At 38.0% G+C, this 16,067-nt stretch overlaps 1 protein-coding gene across 6 annotated transcripts in view; it reads right to left on the bottom strand.

The window, feature by feature from the left end:
* The window catches only part of Ptp99A (Protein tyrosine phosphatase 99A), a 1,182,303-nt gene that overhangs the window by 201,708 nt on the left and 964,528 nt on the right, over window positions 1-16,067 (bottom strand). For all 6 annotated transcript variants that reach the window (XM_083117414.1, XM_083117415.1, XM_083117417.1 and 3 more), the window contains exon 6: window positions 545-659. In XM_083117414.1, coding sequence (XP_082973540.1) covers window positions 545-659 — 115 coding nt within the window. The remainder of the gene's footprint in view (window positions 1-544; window positions 660-16,067) is intronic.

Raw genomic sequence — 16,067 nt, 5'->3', positions numbered from 1 at the left:
TAAACTGAAACAGTGTTTTTATTTCAAGGAGACAGCACTCCTTAAAACAACAAACCCTCTTGCTTCCAATGGAAAAGAATCCTGAAGACATTCATGTAGATCAACACACTTCTTTCTTATCAGTGAATTTACGAAGAAGAGATTATCGTTGAGGCAGATATGATTGATTGTGCTTCCAAGAAAGTTTAGGCAGTGTTTTTATGCAGTCATGATAATAAACTTCGCCTTCAAAGACAGTAAACACTAAACCGTCATTGCGCAAAGCAAATGTTGTCGCCCGATAAGGATAGAAAGTGGGCGATCTCACAGACGCTCCTGCCATCTAGCGTGTTCTCTCCGCACTACGACCGAGAGTATCGCGAAAGTTCCAACGATCGCCGCTAACGACGAAATGGCGCTTGTTTCTTGCCGGCAGAAGACGCTATTTCCGCCATCTAGAGAGAAGAAAGCGAACTGCATACAGCGCACGCTCACGAGAGCCCTCCACGCAGCAAAGGGTTTTGGTGCCCTTATAATCCTCATATAATATTTACAAAACACTTACCTCCATCGTCAGTCATAACAAGAACGGTGGTGCTAGGTCCGGGGCCCTCTGGATTGAATACCTGGAGAGATACCAAATATTGCGTGTAGGTCTCCAGGTTCGTTATCGTATGACCCTGCAAAGAAACGAGAGTTCATTAGTCATTACAATACAACTGCACATATATTGGTGGAAGGGGGTGTTCATATTAGAGTAGGTCAACGATACAGGAAAATAAAATTGCTACATAACATTTTTTCTGTTTTCAAGTAAACAGTAAACACACAATATATTATTGATAATGTTTGTTTTATATAAATAAATATAATGGCATATACACGTACACGTATCAAATGAAACTGTCGTAATTTTTATATCATGATGTATGTAATATATCTGTGTTTTCCTCTTAGAGTATGTAAAATATAGACTTCTTGATAATTTCCGTTATCTTTTTTGAGCCACCCTGTAGTTGTCTATTAGGGATCTTTCACAAGGAAGTGACACGCTACAATTGACATGGGCCTCCATCACTTCGCATTCGCGACCAAAAAGACTGGAGCGGCACGACGTGCGGCTTTTCGAAAACGGCCTAGACTAAAGGATGGCCAAACGGATCCGGATCCGAAAATTGCGGATCCGGATCCAAATGTTCCGGATCTGGATCCGAAAGTTTCGGATCTGGATCCGGATCCGATAGTTTCGTATCTCAATCCCATTATAATATTACCACACCTTAAAAGGTATTATGATCTTCGATTACAAAGAAATTTTCATTTGTTAGTCCTACAAGATTTTTTTTCAAGTGTTGTTCCTAAAATAACACACTCGTGCACAAAAATAATCTTACTTGTTTAACATAAAGATGAAACCTTTAACACATTTAACAAGATAGAAATGTTATACAAAAACTATACAATTGTTCTACAGTTACAGTTTTAAAATTTAAAATAAAACATTATAATATATGCAGTGTTATATAATTACAAAGTGTAGGACTAACTAAAACTAAACCCACAGCGCTACAGCCCTTGAAGGGCCTTGGCTTACCTACCGACTGCTGGTCTCCCTCCCACACTGTTCCTCCGTCACCTGTTATAGCGTGGAGGTCTTAGACCAGTATTGGGGTGACGGGTGATCAGCCCGACGAACCCCCAGCCGTTGTTGTAGGTCTTCTTGACCGGGTTTCGCTCGCTCACTCGGAGCTCCCCAATTTCCTCACGATGGTGGGTTGCCACCGGCCCTATACGTAGGCCGAATAAATTCCGACCAGAGCCGGATTCGAACCTACGCCGTCCCGCAGCGAACGATCTCAAGACGAGTGAACGCCTTAACCCGCTTTTTTTTTTTTCATTAAAAAAGGAAAGCCCCTAAGCGGAAGCTTTCCCCATCACACTTCATTCCCTCATATCATTTACATTTCTATTTCAGGACTCTTCAGGACAGACAATCACAAATACCCATGCCTTACCCGGGACTCGAACCCGGAACCCCTGGCGTTGTAGCGCGCTCTGCTAACCACTTCGCCATGGAGGTCGACAACCCGCTCGGCTACGGAGGAGGACGTAAGACTAACAAGGGAGGTTATCTAAGTGTCCCCCTTCGATTTCCATGAAACTTGGCAGGTGTATAGAGGGGCCTAAAGGAAGAAATACTTGTTTTTTTGTTTCGGCTAAAAAAACTGTTCTAGGGGGCAACCCCCCCTCAAATGTTAAGATGACAAATTGAAGTGGGAATCTGACCCCTATGTCCCCCTCCGATTTCCATGAAACTTGGCAGGTGTATAGAGGGGCCTAAAGGAAGAAATACTTGTTTTTTTGTTTCGGCTAAAAAAACTGTTCTAGGGGGCAACCCCCCCTCAAATGTTAAGATGACAAATTGAAGTGGGAATCTGACCCCTATGTCCCCCTCCGATTTCCATGAAACTTGGCAGGTGTATAGAGGGGCCCAAAGGAAGAAATACGTGTTTTTTTGCTTCGGCTAAAAACGGTTTTAGGGGGCAAAACCCGCCTCAAATGTCAAGATTAGGACAAATTGACGTGGGGATCTGACCCCTGTGTCCCCCTCCGATTTCCATGAAATTTGGCAGGTGCCATATTTACGTGGTTTCGGGGTCAGATCCCCACTTCAATTTCTCCTCATCTTGACATTTGAGCGGGGGGGGGGGTGCCCCCTAAAACAGTTTTTTAGCTGAAACACAAAAACATGTACTTCTTCCTTTGGGCCCCTCTATACACCTGCCAGGTTTCATGGAAATCGGAGGGGGACACTTAGATAACCTCCCTTGTAAGTGTATTAATTACAAATCGCGCACGCGCACTACACACACACACACACACATATATATATATATATACAGTATATATATATATATATATATATATATATATGTATGTATGTATATTATATATATGTGTGTATGTATGTATTATATATATATATATATATATATATATATATATATATATATTAGCAGGTAACAATATGTTATAAACACATTCTTACTTTCCAAAGAAGCGCTCATGTGGGATGACCAAACGGATCCGGATCTGAAAAATTTTTGGATCCGGATCCGGATCTGGCCATCCCTAGTCCAAACGACAATCGACATGTCGCTTTGGTGCGAAAGGTTGCATTTATTTCTGAAGGTCCGTTTTCAAGTGATAGAGTTGTTTTCTCTTGGTAGTTCGGTGTGAAATATCCCTGAGTGAAAATGGAACAATTTTCATTCCTCTCGTCTTTTAATCTTTTGAGAGAGCATTTCTCGTCTTCAGATTGGATATTTTCCGCACATTTTGTGCTGATGGGGATTTTAACCTGGAGCTTTTGAGTTAGTAATGGCACCCGGGGGGGGGGGATGGGGGCGAACATGTCCCAGGAGGCTTCCATTGGAGAAAATTGTTTTTAAAAGGTACAAAGAAGAAGAAGAAAGAGATATTTGAAAAGTCAAAATACGTATAACCATCTGACAACCTGTCCATATTATTATTCCCGGGATTCCACACATATAAATCCGTACCTAAACAAATAAATGATTTTTCAAGAAAAATATAACTTTTGGAATAGTTCCAACTAAACGTAACTGCTGCCCAGAAAGCATAGTCCGGTCGGTATGGCGTCTGACTGCGACGCGAGATACTCGAATGTGATACAGGGTGGGAATTTTTCAATTGCAGGGGTGTGCATGTACAACGGTCTCGTATTTTTACAAGACTCGTGCTCTGACTTGCAAATGTTATCCAGTTGCTGTGTCAAACGTTACGTCATTTTTGCAAACACGAAGTTTCTCACGGATACAATAGCAATTACGAAGCAGCTATGTAAATTCCGACGTTCAGTGTCACCTACGGCTACCGTACCCATTATGTAGCATGGTCGATATGTTTGGCAAAGTTGATCTCGTCAATCAAGGTCGCGGAAAGAATAGTTTCGTCAAAGATTTCGTCGCTTAACGTGATAGGCAAGTGCTAACCGAATTCTTCGGTTTCGGGCAATAAGTTTCAAAATGTTGACTGCCAATTTTAATATTATAATTATTTAAATATGTTTTAAACATAATTCATAAAAACTGCCCATACAGAATTCTGCTGACACGAAACGCAATATTTCCGTTTATGTGACGTTGTGGTCATATTAGGTTAGGTTTCCGCTGGGGTCAGAATGGTTTGGATCTCACTTGGAGCTTTGGATCCAGTCCCGATTAGCCTATCTGTGAAAGGGGGGCTTGTTTAAACAACATTCCCCACTCTCAATACACCCACTAATCCCCCGTCCCCAAAATATACATGTATGCATGTAGGATAATGTGCAATTATAATTGTGTTATTATCTATTTTCATTTCGGATAATTTACATCACTTTTCTACTTTTTGGGTTAAGCTTACGATAAAGCTTAACGCTCACTGAGACGCGGCAACAGGACGCAAGAGACCCGTTTCGGCGTCTCGGTGGGCGACAACCTTTAAGATACACTGTTCTACACAAAAAAAACTTTTTTCTTTTCTCTGGAGGAAAAGTACTGATTCCTATTGCAAATTTTGCGCTGATTTCAAATCTGTATTTAGATTTTCTCGTCAGCGATAGTTTACGAGTAATCGTGATTTTAATTTTACCTAAAATTCTTGCATTTTTAAGGCGAATACTGAGTGAACTCGTGGAATAATTTAATCATCCTTTCTCGAAACCTAGTATATTATGTTTAAAAGTTATAAATGTGATATGTAACATAATATTCGCACACAGAATTATTATATAATACTTATTTTCAAAAAAATATAATAATTTTTTTGCAATTTATATTGCATATAACAACATTATATCCATGCTCTTTTTCCATTGTCTGTTAGACATGCTTCAAACTCTGGATTTGCTGAAGTTCTCTAATTTGAGGTCCCACAAAGTAGCCTTCTTTTGCTTTGCTGGTGAAAGACGAGGCAATTTGTTTGAAATACTCTTAAATCTTCTTCCAGTTGTGTCCGTAGCCTTTGCAAATTGTTTCGTAAGGCCTAGCTTGGTGTGAAGAAGGGGAAGTGGAACATCACACGCTGTATAATTTTTCTTCCACTTGTCAATTTCGTTGAGACCAATTCCTTTTTGTGCAGTCACGGGTATACCACTTGCAGAGGAAGCCGGTATACTTTGTGTAGCCATGTTGCATTCCCAATATCATTGCAACTATCTTGAAGTCGCCATTTATCTTCAACTTATGCTCATTATATTCCATGGATTTCTTCTAAAATCCCTGGACCTAAAGGAAATCGGTAAGGATGGAAAATATTGGATAGATCTTGCCTAGGATAGGGACAGATGGAAGACTTGTGTTGCTGCAGCCATAAGCCTTTGGACTTAAGAAGCTAGAGAGTTAGTTAGTTAGCTTCTAATATCTCACAGGTTTTTTTGTGATATCAGAAGAACGTATGAACGTTCATTAAACCACTAACGTCGTTGCGATCAGTCAGTAGGTGCTCAGTATCAAAATAGGCACATTTGCCAAAATTTAGTAACGTTTGTGCTTGGGTGGAGATTATATTTGTCGATTCCAAGCTAAAGTTTGTAGTACTTCTTCATGATAGATCGAATCCTCTTCTGAGTCATTCCATGCGAAATCAACACACCTTTTGACCTGACCATCTCCGATTTTCATGAAATTTGGGGAATTGAAACTATGCATGGAACTTAGTAACTATGGAAATTTTTAGTTTCGTGCGTCTTGTAATTGTTAAATTATTCTAGGTCAAAGTTAGCATAAATTGCCGTTTTTGAGCCCGCTTAGCTATACTAAATCTGCTGTAACTCCGCCCCTATTTTGCCTAGGAAGCTCAAATAAAGCTTATTGTACAGGGAATTGAACAGGCTTTCCAGTGATATATAACAAGCCTACCTTTGGATAAAAGTATAATTTTGTCACGTGACCTTGACGTTTGACCTTGAATATCTCAAAACATGTCATCACCAAAAATCATGAAAAAAATATATTTGGTCCCTCATACCATACTCTAAAAGATATCAAAAAATCATTCTGGGACTGCAATGGGATCAGAAGATACAAAATAATATGTATAACTATGTGACTGATTACATGAACTATGACGAGTCAAAAGTCCTTTAACACCCCCTACAAAATATGAAGGAGTTATCCTGGGTATAATTGGTCATAAAAGAAATAGGTTAGGCACAGGGAGATCCTTAGCCGTGTGTGTCAAGCGCAGATCCGGCATATTGTTGACCGCCATATTGAATTCAACGCAAAAATTTCAAAGGAAAGGGGGTTATGTGATATATCAAATGAGGCTAGAATTTCACGACTAATGAAGTGACGAAGGTTTATCCAACATATATTTAACCAGCAAAAATTTATACACATGTCTTTCACTTACGATATATGCACATTATAATGTTGTCAATGTTGATGTGAGCACACTCGTTGACGTCTCTCACACTCGCATAGAACATTTGGTAATGTAGCATGTGCAACAACATCGCAAGCAGCAACTATGCCTTCTCTCAGATGGTCAATATCAGGGACTTTTAGTGCATGCACCATTCTCTTCAAATGTTTCTGAAGGTAAAAGTCCTCCTAAGATGTTAGATCTGGGGAATGTGCAGGCCTTTTAATAGATCCCCGTCTGCCCATCTATCTACCTAGAAAATTACCATGAAGAAATTTCGAAAATGTCTACATAGTGTGGTCACACTCTGTCCTGTTTCAAAACTCTCGAAAAGTGCCATATCCCGTAAGCAAGGGTGAAAAAACCTGTTCACTTAACAAATCCAAGAAGCCCTCACCATTTAAGGTTCCGTTGTTGAATATGGACCAACCATTTCCGTTCGCCATACATTACACCACATAATTAGCTTACCAGCAACAACCATTCGACTGAGCAAATCACAGGTATTGCATATTATTTTCATTAATTTAACGTGAACATAAAAAATTGCCTCGTCACTTGTAACGTTTTTAATATTCAATATTATAAACTCTACAAAAGGTGAAAATTGACGTAAAATATAGTACAATTTTCGGCCATCAGAGGCCGCTGTCCTCGATTGCTCGACCGGTGCTGCCTCTCGCGGAGAACTCGATATATACGGGCTGGACGTAAAACCACACAGTGCAACAGAGGAGCTGATACTGACTGGAACGGAACTCGACCACTCCCCCCTTGGTCTCGAGAAGCCAGCGAGAGACGTACAGTCATGTTCAAAAAATCTGTCGCATGGATTTTTTCTAAGTCCAACGTCTTACGAAATTATGTTGGTAGCTCTGAAACAAGGAAGTGTTGTGGAATATGCGATCCTCCAATCAGAGTGAAGTTCGATTCCGAGGAGCAGGAGGCGTGACTCACGGTCTTGTCCACAGGAAGTTCAACCAATGCAGCATTTCCAAATATGAGATAACGTCCCCATTGGTTAAATATTGTTCCAATAATGCGAATCAGCAGAAAGATTGAGCAAAAGTTTACTTTGTCGTTTTAATTGCCCTTAATCGTTTCAAATTAGTATTAAATTGTCCCAATTATAGTTCACGAACTTAATATAATGTATTTATGTATGTGTTTGACAATCATATATCACTCATTAGAACAATTTTCACATTGTTTTCACTACGTGACATGACATTGCATTTACATTTACGATAAAATAGTGATTTGGGTGTAATAACAGTTTTCATTAATTAATTTAGAGATGCATTTCTATTTGTTGAGTTAATGATTAGGTTAATTCGTTATTTCTCGCGAAAAGAGGGAACCACAGCTGAAAGAAAATACACAACTTGTATTATTGAGGTCAAGAGTTCGATTTAACATCACTTTTTGCACACATAGGCTAATCACGACTCGGGATACATTTAAATTGGAATCTGAAACATTATGCGACCTGACTGGAACTCGGAAAAGGACACACCGATTACAAGACGTCGATACATTACCACTTGGTCTGGCGAACGCCAATAATAATGAGGGGTTGTGGGAGTGGGAGAGGGGTGACGGAAAGTAGAAAATAAATAGTATTTTTAGGGGTATTTGATGTTATATTTATACACATGCAAACCTAAGAAAATATATATTTTGATACATGTGTGTGTGTGGGGAAGGGGGAAAAGAGAGGGACAGAAAGATACTGGGAGAGATGGGACGAAGAGGTGATTGTGGAAAATGTTTTATTTGACGTTCAATAATAAAAACAATCAAATCAATGATGATTATCTTATAAATACCATATTTAATGTAAATTTGTTTTAAAAATGGGGGCGGAGAGCTGTTTGTTTTACGTTCAGTGCAGGATAACAAGTGGAGACACATAGTGGTTCGTATCTCACTTTAAACTGTAGGTCCAGGCCCCATTAGCCTATCTGTGTATAACGTGGATTTAGAATTCAATAGAAAATAACGTCGATCTAGTATTTTGGATTTTAGATGCGTTGAGACCACTAAAATTTCCAATTCTTATAATAAGAATCCTGTCCTCATATTACCATTTTGAAAGAGAGAGAGTTAATTGTATAATCTTTGGTTGTTAGTTTCAAAGAAGACTAATTCAAATAGTAACAATGGGAACGAATAAAGCTTACGAAAAGTTTTTGCCACCGTGGGGATTTGAACCTACGACCATTAGAGTGACAACCCAGTGCGATAACCACTACCCCACGAGTTCGTTCCTTCTTACGACATGATTATTAGTTAAGACCAATTCGTTCAATAAGCATTAGAAATATAATCCCCACCCGCCTCTTTATAAACAACGCACCCAAACGCTCCTTTGTAGCAAATGAAATAAAGGTGGTATGAATGTCACCAAACATTTAAGCAAAATCTACTATATTTACGACGCAATCGTTTTACATGGAGAGGCTACAACTTCGAAAATTGAGGTTGTGGTTTGACTGTAATTGTAGGATACCCCATAGGTATCGATATGCCAAGGCTCTAGTGTGCACTAGATTGGTTCATTTGTAGTGACGTGCTCAGGAATTTGTAAAGAGGTATGTGAATATAAAAATATGTTAATGCTTATTTTTTAAACAGTGAACTCATAATTTAATATCTCTCTGTGCATCTCATTGTCTCTCTTAGGAACTAATTAGTATTGCAGGAGTCATACTGAAAAGAAATCTCACGTGACAATGACGAGAAATTAGATTTACGGAAGGAATATTTTTCATACTTTAAAACCTCGAAGGGCCATGGGCTATCTCCCGACTGTCAGTCTCCCTTGCACAATCCTACCTAGAGTTATCTTCAACTAGCAACGAGGTGACGTTGGTCAGCACGTCGAACCCTCAGCCGTTATAGAAGATATCTGAAACCAGGTTACACCAGTCACTCGTAGCTCCCCAATTTCCTCACGATGGTGGGTTGCCACCGGTCCTATACAGATAACAGGCCGAGAACCAAGGACGACTCGAATCCATGCCGTCCCGCTGCAGTCGGAGTCCAAAGCACAGAGTCTTAGACCGCACCGTTACGGAGGAGGAAAGTTTTCATATTTTGTTTCTTATAAATGTCGACAATACATTACATTAAATATATTACGCACCAATAATTAGTGTCAAAAAATAGCCGGTTCTATAAGAGATTCGAACCTTCGATCTTCACTCAACTAGGCCGCTATTTTAACAATTTCCCATTTTCTCATTTCTTCGTTGAACGTTTGTCTTAAGAGTCGTTAGCAATCTTGTAAACCTTATTAACCTATCTGCTGTCTATCACAAATGTATTTTACAGCCTGGAGTAGATTTTGATGTCTGCAATTTAGAACTTGACTTTCGTGGTAAGTAATTCTCTACCGTCTACTATAATAAATAAATCAAAGTCTACATATCTCATATTTCGTAAATGCGAAATGTCATTGTTAAATGTTACAAACTATTTCTTATTCCACCGTTAGTTCCAGATTTAGCCACAGCATTCTGGAAACCAGCGTGAAACGTGTTTCCTACACTTCCAAGGTCAGGTGAACCGTTATCAGTTGTATTGGATGCTTGTGAACATGTTACTTCATACGTCATGGTACTGTGGTGGATTTCTTCCCCTTCCCCTTTTACCTTGAACGGTAGTAATCCCCGACTGGGCACGACGAATCAATCACAGAAAAGCAGACTGTCTAGTAAATCGCATGCCATGTATTATTTCGAGCTCCTAGGTTTTGGAAAGTGAAATAAAAAAAGTATGTAACATTAATTCATAATGGTTGACTTCTTTGGGTATTATTTCATGACTCTTTTCTACTTACTCCAATGAAACTTTTGTCTACTGTTTTCAGTAGATCAATAGGTGTTTTGAAACATCTACTGTGTTCAGATTTTCAAAAAGATATCAATACAAAAAAATAATAAGGGGGTATGAAATTAATATTTACAGCCAAAATATTAAACTTAACATATTATACACTATACTGAATAAATTAATTTCACTTGCAGTTTCTCTACTGTACTGGTTTCAGTAGATCAATAGGTGTTTTGAAACATCTATGTTAAGATTTTTTAAATTTGAATTACAATTTGTGTGCCTGAAAACTTAGGGTATTTTACACCCGTCACGCTATATACGGGGTCCAGCACCTTATCATGACAAGAATAAAAGCGTGTCTGAAAACTAAAATATCCTTACCTGGGTTAAAAGCTGAGCCTGTAAAGCGACAGACAGTCAGCACAAACAAGGACAACACACACGCAGTCCTACAAAGATTATACTAACAGTAGGTCCAGTCACCAGAGCCTCGTTAGTCTGCAAAATGCAGTTCAGGGTGTACTACATGGGAGTGAGGTTGGTTTAAATTTTAAATAGATATAAAAACAAATTGTTAGTGAGGAGGAATACAAAGTTATATTTACAGCTAACATGCTGAGCTAAACACTCTACAAGGGTGTAAGGGATGACCTTCCACGAAGTATGTACACCCAATTATTGCTTCCACGTAGTACACCCTGGACTTCAGTTTGCAGACGAACGAGGTTCTGGCGACTGGCACCATGGCCAGTATAATTTTCTGTGTTGTCCTGTGTTTGGTCCTTGTGGGTGCTGAGTGCCTCTTTACAGCCTCAGCTTTTAACCGAATTCAGAATATTTTAATATTTTAGTTACAACACGACGTTACAGTTATGTTATTTTAGTTCTGGTAAGGGGCTGGGCCCCGTATAAAGTGACAGGTGCAAAATAGCCTAAGTGCTGACGCACCCAAAATTTTGGATTCAAATTCAAACACACTACATGCAATATTACATGTAGTACTGAAGGGAATATTTCACTTCTAGTTCCTCAACTGCAATTACACATTAGGCCTACTGAAAGTGTTCAGTAGGAAATCATTGATTTTGAGTAGATTTCCGAGATACACAGTAGAGTACTATAATTGATAACAGTCGATTCTGTCTACTGTAAACAGTAGAAATTACGTAGGTTTATAACGACGATTAGAATGAAACAGAGGTAAAAACAATGATAATGAAATGCAGATGCGACCTGGAGCAAACAGGAACGTAGAATGTCTGGCAGCGAGACGCAAGAGTTGATCAAGCGATTGTAGCGTCAAATTTAGCTTAGAGCTCATAATTGATATTTCTACATGAGCTCAACATACAAGTTACATACAATGAGAGAATTGAATTGAGTTTACATCTCACGTGATATGAGTCGAAACTATTGTTGCACATTGAACTGTGAAGTGAATCAATATTCAATTCGATTAACTAGTGAATGGTTTTACGCTGAGATTTTGTAACGAGATGTGCCAAATGGCTGACAGTATAATAACTTATGGACACATTGATTTAATATATTTGAACAATCTTATAACGTGCGATTTTGCATGAAATTTTATTACTTGAATCTACATCACTTCATTGCAAAGGCTACAAGGCATTTTATGGGTTGTAAAATTCTGTGTTCGATTCACCGTTCGGTTAACTCTGCGATTTTTATTTCTTATTAAACCGAAAAATTATTTATTGCATTTTACTTATTACGAAAATTCGTATATTATTTGTAGGGACATTGAATTTTCGCGATGCGCGAAATAGCGAAATGTGAAAAAAATATGCAATTATGAACATTCTGCACGTAACTACACCCCTAATGATGAAATATGCATGAGTTTTATTCGCGAAGTAATGCGAAATGTGTGCTTTTCCACGAAATGAACGCTTTTTCGCGAAATAACCGTGAAATATCATCAAATTAAGTAGAAAACACGCAAAAACCGGCAATCGAGGTTGTGCGCGCAAACTGTCGATTTGTAATGAAACGTTTGCCTAAAGTTTCCACCCACTTGCAGCTGAAGAACGTTTTATCTTCGATCACATCAGGAAGGCGCTGGATATTGGGAATTCCCATGCACATAATCTCAGTTCGAAAACTTCGCTCCCTGTCAAGCTACATTCCTTTCTTCCCCCGAATGTCTACTTAACTTCCAGTTTGATTGAACTTGCTAGCTGTAGCAGCGATAATATTAGTCTGTTCCCGCACATCAAGGGAAACAATGGTGTCATTTGTGTTCAGTCATGAATGAATTTTGATTATCATCATGTGATTTTCAACATGTGTTTGTGTATGTTAAGTAGTGATTATTTTATTTGTTGGACATCAAGGATATCCTTTAAATACATACAATGAATACATCACTTGAGATATGCAATTTAGAAATGAAGTGATTTTGTGTTGATGTTTTCTTTTTGGTTGGACAGCTAAGTACTTGTGTATGTGTACAGTATATAAAAATGAAGTAGTTTATCAATTGGCCGAGTCTGCTGCCACGCACGTGTCAGCAGTAAGAATAAGCATCAAATTTGCTGCTGCCACGTAATTTGTCTGCTAAGAGGATGTTACAAATCTTAAGAACAGATTAAGACGAGAGAAATGCAAGTTTATGATTAGTGGTAATGAATGTACAGGTAATTTAGAACCTTTTTCTTTAGAAAGCATTTAGCGATATTATTTTAATGCTAATAGAACTTAACCTAACTACGAGAGCATATAGGTTTATTATTAGAATAATGCTGAGGGACCTAATCTTAAAACATTTTTGTGAAAGTAAACGCTACAACTTTACAGTATGTGTTACAGACGTAATTGCATACATAGCATGATGAAATCACGATAAAACAAAGACCGAGTCTACTGCCACGCGCATCTTTTTTGAGGTTCCAGCAGAAAAAGAACGTGGCAGCAGACACTGCCTTATCAATTTATGGCTCTTTTGCATGTTGTTTCCTCTCATAATGAAAAGTGTGTGCCATTTTTTTTCCACCGCTGGTATATACCGCTGATCTAACGTTTTATTTACCGCTCTCCTCAGTTTTTATTTACCATAAATTTGTCTCCCTAATTATTTGCTTTGCGAAATGTAGAGAATATATTGTTTTTCATGCTTTTTACAAGAATACAACTATGCATGGTGAACAAAAAATAATGTAAAATAAATACTATTCACAAAAGGATGTCAATAGTATTTATTTGTTTTGTTTCTTAATAATTATCCCTAAAATAAAAATGTATAACTTTCGCTGTACATCACATTTCTTCGAATATGCCACATGGATCATTTTTATGCAAATCCTAGTAAAATGATGAGAAATTCAAAGACATATTCTGAAAAATTATTTTCAAAAATAACATTGAAAAATCATTAGAAAGGAGTGTTATTTTTTAAAAAATATATATATAATATTTTTATTTTTTAAATTATTAATTAAATACAATACTTAGTTGCTATACAAAATAATAATAGGGGTAATCGAACAGAAGTCAAACCTATAATCTTCGGCGTGTAATACTGATAGCCTATCACCGAACCACTTTACCATCATAAAAAAAAATGAAGTTTTTTTCTCGGAAATTACTGGCTGGTGCACGCTGGAACCTTGCCATACGAATATCTACCCTACCACTACAAGAAGCCACGTCACAACCTCAATTCTCGAAGTTGTAGCCTCTCCATGTAAAACGATTGCGTCGTAAATATAGTAGATTTTGCTTAAATGTTTGGTGACATTCATACCACCTTTATTTCATTTGCTACAAAGGAGCGTTTGGGTGTGTTGTTTATAAAGAGGCGGGTGGGGATTATATTTCTAATGCATATTGAACGAATTGGTCTTAACTAATAATCATGTCGTAAGAAGGAACGAACTCGTGGGGTAGTGGTTATCGCACTGGGTTGTCACTCTAATGGTCGTAGGTTCAAATCCCCACGGTGGCAAAAACTTTTCGAAGGCTTTATTCGTTCCCATTGTTACTATTTGAATTAGTCTTCTTTGAAACTAACAACCAAAGATTATACAATTAACACTCTCTCTTTCAAAATGGTAATATGAGGACAGGATTCTTATTATAAGAATTGGAAATTTTAGTGGTCTCAACGCATCTAAAATCCAAAATACTAGATCGACGTTATTTTCTATTGAATTCTAAATCCACGTTATACACAGATAGGCTAATGGGGCCTGGACCTACAGTTTAAAGTGAGATACGAACCACTATGTGTCTCCACTTGTTATCCTGCACTGAACGTAAAACAAACAGCTCTCCGCCCCCATTTTTAAAACAAATTTACATTAAATATGGTATTTATAAGATAATCATCATTGATTTGATTGTTTTTATTATTGAACGTCAAATAAAACATTTTCCACAATCACCTCTTCGTCCCATCTCTCCCAGTATCTTTCTGTCCCTCTCTTTTCCCCCTTCCCCACACACACACATGTATCAAAATATATATTTTCTTAGGTTTGCATGTGTATAAATATAACATCAAATACCCCTAAAAATACTATTTATTTTCTACTTTCCGTCACCCCTCTCCCACTCCCACAACCCCTCATTATTATTGGCGTTCGCCAGACCAAGTGGTAATGTATCGACGTCTTGTAATCAGTGTGTCCTTTTCCAAGTTCCAGTCAGGTCGCATAATGTTTCAGATTCCAATTTAAATGTATCCCGAGTCGTGATTAGCCTATGTGTGCAAAAAGTGATGTTAAATCGAACTCTTGACCTCAATAATACAAGTTGTGTATTTTCTTTCAGCTGTGGTTCCCTCTTTTCGCGAGAAATAACGAATTAACCTAATCATTAACTCAACAAATAGAAATGCATCTCTAAATTAATTAATGAAAACTGTTATTACACCCAAATCACTATTTTATCGTAAATGTAAATGCAATGTCATGTCACGTAGTGAAAACAATGTGAAAATTGTTCTAATGAGTGATATATGATTGTCAAACACATACATAAATACATTATATTAAGTTCGTGAACTATAATTGGGACAATTTAATACTAATTTGAAACGATTAAGGATAATTAAAACGACAAAGTAAACTTTTGCTCAATCTTTCTGCTGATTCGCATTATTGGAACAATATTTAACCAATGGGGACGTTATCTCATATTTGGAAATGCTGCATTGGTTGAACTTCCTGTGGACAAGACCGTGAGTCACGCCTCCTGCTCCTCGGAATCGAACTTCACTCTGATTGGAGGATCGCATATTCCACAACACTTCCTTGTTTCAGAGCTACCAACATAATTTCGAAAGACGTTGGACTTAGAAAAAATCCATGCGACAGATTTTTTGAACATGACTGTACCTAGCCTGAGGCCCTGCGAAGACGGAAGCCTTCATTGCTCGCCACTCGTAAAATGGACTGCATCTAAGGGAATAATTACGGTGATTGGATTGCGGCATTGCAGGATCATTTTGAGGCTGAACTTTTCTGTTATATAGGTACGTAAACTCTCTGCTGTGCTACAAGAACTTTATAATTGTGCCAACGTTCCAGATCGTTCCCCCCACTTTTTATCAAAAGTAAAGTCTATACTAAATCTTTTTGCCTTAGTCCTGTTACCCCCTTGTTGCGATGCCTTTTGGGTGCTGAGAAGGAATTACGTGAAATAAGGATAAGAATTGTTCACCGAAATTGTCGAAGAGTGAATTGGGTGATTTATTAATTTGAATTTTGATTCACATCATCTTCCCGTCGCCCAAAGACTTACTGCTTTTCGAAAAATTGAACTTTTAACATGTACGGATTTACTTCCTTGAA

This window comes from Lepisma saccharinum, chromosome 2 (genome assembly GCF_977018435.1).
Source record: "Lepisma saccharinum chromosome 2, izLepSacc3.1, whole genome shotgun sequence".
Classification (NCBI taxonomy): domain Eukaryota; kingdom Metazoa; phylum Arthropoda; class Insecta; order Zygentoma; family Lepismatidae; genus Lepisma; species Lepisma saccharinum.
This window is presented reverse-complemented; position numbering and strand designations above follow the sequence as displayed.